A 6,000-nucleotide genomic window follows, 5' to 3' on the forward strand; every position below is an offset into this window, starting at 1 on the left:
CATATGAAATCTAAAATCTGATAATCAACTTTTAAGTATTTGGTTTGCATATGCAAATAGGGAGCTGCAAATTTGCAAACCAATGGGTTAATTGCATGCTTCTCTTATGTTCTTCCTTTTTGTGCCTTTTGCAGGGAAAAATAAAACATATGCAAATGTGACACAGGTACAAGAGTTTACTTTGCAAGTGCCACTAAGAAATTAAGCCTAATTAGAACAGCCTCCAAAAGAAGTTTTTGAGTTTTCTTTGTCACCGTATTTCTTGCTTCGTGATGCACAAAAGGTTTTAGGGCCCCTCTTGTAAAGAAGACAGCATGAATCAGTTACCAAGAGAGCTTTATAAATGAAAAAAAGTCATTTCTCAATTATGCCATTCCTGAGAGACAAATACTTGAAATACAATTTTAGCTTTATAGAGACATTGCCAAGTGTCTTCCACAAACTAACATTTTAACTTTTTGATAATAACAAGCCTTTGACCTCCTTACCTTAGAGACGATGGTGTTAATGTTTTTTTGGAATGTACATTTATGAATCACGAATGAAGGTAAATATTGATCTTTAATAGCATCAACAAGAAGCCCATTACAGGTTCCAAATGGAAGTGGACAGATTTTGATTAACACAAGGGTCTGAAGCTCAGATGCGCCAGAAATTGAGATAAAGAATTTGTTCCAGAGCAGGTCTTGTTGATTCATCTTTGTGACATGTCTTCCAAAGTATGTGGTCTTCACATGATACCGAATGCTGACATAGGTCTACTTTGTTTCCTGATGTTTTCTGGTATTTTGCATAAGCATTCATCTAAAAGATTCAGCTCAATTGGGAACACTGTTAAGGGGACTGATTCAAGTTTAAAATATTTACTTCATATGAAAGTTTAAAATATTGACTTCATATGACTTTCTGAAATGTTCAAAGATCTCACTTATCAGTTAATTTATCAGTTGCCATGGTGACTACATCTGAATTAAATAAGATGTAGAACATGTAGCACTATTATCTGGGGTCAAGCATGAGCAATATATAGACTCTGGTGCATTTTAAGTGATACCTTATTTTGTCCTGATTTTAAATCTAAAAAAGTTTAAGATTTATTTGTTTTATCAGAAAGGCAGATTTACAGAGAGAAGGAGAGACAGAGAGAAAGGTCTTAAATCCACTGGTTCTCTCCCCAACTGACCACAATGGCGTGAGCTGAACTGATCCAAAGTCAGAAGCCAGGAGCTTCTTCTCGGTCTCCCACATGAGTACACGGTCTCAAGGCCTTGGGCCATCCGCCACTGCTTTCCCAGGCCACAAACAGGGAGCTGGATGGGAAGTAGAGCAGCCGGGATACGAATTGGTGCCCATAAGGGATCCCAGTGCATGCAAGGCAAGATTCTTGCCTCTAGGCCATTGCAGTGACCCCATAAAAGAAAAAAAAAAATCTTAACAATGGCAAACTAAAGGGCTGAATTTTATTTTGTTTTCCAGAAAGTGATAATTCCTTTACTCCCAACTTGGCATCTGTTTGGGTCCCATGATATAGATGGTACTTTAAAAAAATTGCTTTCCTAGTTCAAGATTTTCAAGTTTCTAGCTGAAATCTAAGAACAAGCGTCTCTTGCTCTCTGGGGAAGTCTCCTTTGCTAATTTCTTCTTCTTAACTTTTACTTCAGTGTTAATGCTCTGTTCTCTATGCATCATTTCAACTCCTCTACTCTTGGGGAATAAATCAAGCTCTGAAAAATTGCTTAATAACAGAATTCAGGTGCCTAAGGGAAAGAGGAGTAGTTCTCCTAAGAGATAGAAAAGATGATGGAATTTAAACTCTGTTCTGGAATTTTGAAGGAAAAACAAAATACATTTTCATGAAAATGATTTCATATGGGACTCTATTTTCCTTAAAAATGTATTGGCACGGATGGTGAAATATGTTGGTAGATTCAGAGGAGGTGAAAACTGTAATCATATATGGTTTGAGCTTTGAAATTTTGTATTAATATCTTTTGGATAGGACTTTATAATATTTTGGTTCAGACAAGGGTTTCAGAATGTTCATGGGAAATGAGAGTAAAAGGTTCACTTTAGTGCAAAAATGTTTGAAATTACCTGCATAGTTTTTTCTTCAAATACATTTCTACAAAAATTTTGATAATTCTTCATAGACCTGGATTTGAAATATTTTTTTCTACATAGATTTCAAATATTTTTTTCCTATCAAAATGTGCTTGTCTTTTAAGTCCATTTCCATGAACTTTTTGGAGTACCCTTGTAATTAAGACATATTAAAATTCATGTTCAGCCATAGTCATGTTAAACAGATCCAACTATTAAAAGCAAATTTAGCTGGTTTATTTTGTTAAATAAGATAGTTTATGTGTATGCATAGAATTTTGAGATAGGTCACTCAATTAAAATTGAAACTTTGATTAACAACTCCTTTACCATTATACACTATTGATTTTTATTGTTTGCACGTATCTATGGACAAATTTTGTTTCCACAGCTTTTTTCCAAACAAATATTGTTTGTCTTAAAAAACACAGCACCAAAATTGTTACATGTTTTATAAGACAGCATGCTATTTATATATTGTTTTATGAATTTTGTCATATTTTCATCACCTGATTTAGACACTCTTAGCATGAGAGTTTGCCATATTTCCGGTTCAGCTGAAAGACCTTGGCTAAAATATAATGAATTTCAGACACATGGTCTTTGTAGCTGTGTGTGAGTCCAATATAGCTACGAGCTGACCTGGTTTCTTGTTCTCATTCTGATATCATTTCTATGATATTCTCCAAAAAGTTCATGAAAAATGAATATTATGAAAAAACTTTGAATTTCAAAAATTCTTCATTAAAATAAACTTACCTTTTAAATCTATTTTATCATGAACTTTGTGAAAGTCTGTTGTATGTAATTGTGGGTGAGTTGGATAGACCTGAAAAGAGTTAATATTATTTCTCCTACAAGTTTGTGAGAAATAAAGAAGTGGGGGTTAGATGTAAGAAAAATATGAAAAAAGCCAATGCTTTTAATTTAGTGGAAGATGTCCATAGTCCTTGGGCCCTGCTATCCTGTCTCATATCTGGCTGCTGTGGTCAGTGGGGAAATGAACCAAAACATGGAAGATCTTCCCCACACCCCTACCTTCCCTCTTTCTCATGTGTGTGTGTGTGTTTCCCTCTATTTCTCTTCCCTTCAAATAAACACATTTTTAATTTAGGTTTATTAGGACCTTAATGATTTGGAAATTTGTCACAGATTCTATATATTGATCTAGGATCATTACCTTCAGCATACAGCTATCCTGTTAGAAATGTTTTTCTTTGTAGCAATTCACTGTAAACCATCATGATGGTTCAGTAGATTTTTCATACTTTGCCATTAAAATGTCTCTGGAAGCTACTTTTTATTTATTTATTTTTAAAGAAGCCACTCCCTTATCAAAGGCAAACGACAGCCAGGTAGGGACTGTGGAGATAGGCCATGCTGTCCAATCCTGCACATGTTGTGAATGATAACTGTCCTGTTTGGCAAGGGAAATGATGCAGTGTCCTATCCCAGTACTCGGAAATAGTTAACCAAAGGCGGAACTCCCGAGTGACAGATGCTACGATTATGTCTGTGATGCAGTTATTCAGACAGAAAGAAATCACCTGTGCTGTCTCAACTTGAGTAAGCCATTCAAAACTGTTTTTCAAATTATTGATAAAGATACTGGGAAACTCCAATGCATGGATCTTGTTAATCCTTCAAAACTACCATCAAGCACAAAGTGTTTGAGAACAACTACTCTGCCTTCCCCCCACAGATAAACTTGAATGTAACCTAGAACACTGCCAAGTTCACTGTAGATGTTGGATTAATATCAAGATATTACAAACCAAAACAGTCTTATTAATAGAATGACAGATGTTCATTCACCAAGTAGAAAAAATGAGGAAAGTTTATCATAAACTCATTGTCAATTGTATGAGCAACTTGCTGTAACTATATCCGATTAAAATATTCTAGAAATATATACATACAATGTATAAAATTTATACAGATTCCTTTTGCCAATTCACTTTACACATTTGATAACAGGTTATGTTAGTCCTTATTTTGTAAATGCCTTCAAAGTATTATTTTAAAATTACAGTTTAAATTCAAGAATCATACAGGGTTTCTATAAAAGAGTATATTTACAAATGGCATGAACAAGTGTAACAACCATCTGGATTCTGCCTCACCTTTAGTTCCCTGTTCCCCATTGGATGTGGAACAGCAGGTCACAGTAATCCCATCAAGATTATCTCATCAGGATGACCCATGTAGAGGAAAAAATGTCTATTCCCAGCACACCCACATAGATTCAGGATGCTGTTCTACTACAACCATTTAAAAAAGATGCTCACTTGTGTTTTCATTGTATTGAATCTAAATCTCTTGACTGTTTCATGTTTGATATTTTTCTTACTTTTATTTTTTGGTAGGCAGGTGAAATAATCCCTTAGTTCTTGACCGGAGGTGATTTTTACCCTTCAAGGAGCATTTGATAATGTCTGAAGACATTTGTGGTTGCCACAGCTAGGGACAGAATAACAATTAGTATCTAGTAGAATCAATAGATACTCCTGAACATCCTAGCTTAGACAGGAGGTGACCTGTTAAAAAGAATTTTCTAGCTTGAAAAGCAAATGTGAAATGAATTAGAAGTATCTGTTGTTAAAAACAGTCACTGACCTTCCCAGGGTGGGGAATTTAAAGCCCTGTGAGGCAGAAACACAGTGGAGCACTTCTGATAGAGGATTCTTAAATGGTCTTAAGGCATTCCAAAAATACACAGCGGTTTCTACTCATGTATCCCACAATAAAATGGAGCCCTAGGAAATGATGTCCTTGCTGTCCTAAAGGTCAGGAGGAACTTGGTTCTATCTTTGAAAAGTTTATACTCCTAGATGAGGCTACTTCAAAATGTTTGTGGAAAGGGGGGGAAAAAAAGATGTTTATGTTTCTGTAAATATATATGTTATATGAACCTTTTGAAGAGCCTTTATATGCCTTGCAACAACTAGCCATTTAGTGGTTCCTTCAAGTTAGTAGAACAAAAATACTTCTCATGTATTATTTATCTCGTGTTGAAACATTTTTCTAAAAACAAAAGAATTGGATCTCATTTAATAACTATGTCATGTTAAGATTTCCACCAGTGCTAGGATTCTCTTCACCACACTTAAATGGCTTAACTAAGTTTACATTTCAAAATTGTGGGCAAAATAGGTAGTAAGCATGTTGTAACTGTTAGGGGGAATTTTAAAGGTTATTAAGTTCTGAAGAACACGCTCTCTCATGTTTTCCCACCAAGCTTTTCCCAGCAGTTGAATATATCTGGCTCTTATTCTGGTTTTTTATTCTTTTTTTAGCTTCCTGAAATGACTCATGTTCAAACACGACGACCCTGGATGATGTTTCTCCTACAGAACTTCGGGTTGATCCTAGGTTGGCTATCTCTCTTCCTCTTGGCTATATATGAACAAAATATCAAACTATAAGTTAGGAGTCTCAAAATCCTTTAAACATGAATTTTTATAGAATGGTTGTATTTCAGTGATTTGTAAAAGGAGTATTTTTATCTGAGGCATAGTATGCATCATTGAGTTCATTAACTTATTAATTTATAATGAAAATTGGGTTTTGAAAATATAGCAAAGTCAGGCTGACCTGACTTTGCACTTAATTAAAGTTTTTTTTGATGTTTTCAGCACCTTTCTGAAACACATGCCTTTTGTTTTAGTCATTAGTAAATTCTGAATTAATCCTAGTGAAATCAATGGTATTATTTTTCCTCACATAGAATGTTTATGGTATTTGAAATGAATGGATGCTGTACAGTTAAATTAGCTGCAACTGTGATGTCAATAATATACTTCTTTTCTGTGAGCTTACAAACCATAAGCAAAATAAATTACAAACAATGCATTAAAGTTTCATCTATTGTGATGATTTGTCTCCCACTCTGTTCCAGAA

At 34.6% G+C, this 6,000-nt stretch overlaps 1 protein-coding gene across 5 annotated transcripts in view; it reads left to right on the forward strand.

Annotated features, from left to right (window-relative positions):
* Nucleotides 1-5,602, forward strand: part of SLC39A12 (solute carrier family 39 member 12) — a 63,058-nt gene extending 57,456 nt beyond the window's left edge. For all 5 annotated transcript variants that reach the window (XM_058669742.1, XM_004578575.3, XM_058669743.1 and 2 more), the window contains one exon: nt 5,397-5,602. In XM_058669742.1, coding sequence (XP_058525725.1) covers nt 5,397-5,525 — 129 coding nt within the window. In that variant the 3' untranslated portion in view covers nt 5,526-5,602. The remainder of the gene's footprint in view (nt 1-5,396) is intronic.
* Nucleotides 5,603-6,000: the final 398 nt, after the last annotated feature.

The sequence above is a fragment of the Ochotona princeps genome, chromosome 10 (genome assembly GCF_030435755.1).
Source record: "Ochotona princeps isolate mOchPri1 chromosome 10, mOchPri1.hap1, whole genome shotgun sequence".
Classification (NCBI taxonomy): Eukaryota; Metazoa; Chordata; class Mammalia; order Lagomorpha; family Ochotonidae; genus Ochotona; species Ochotona princeps.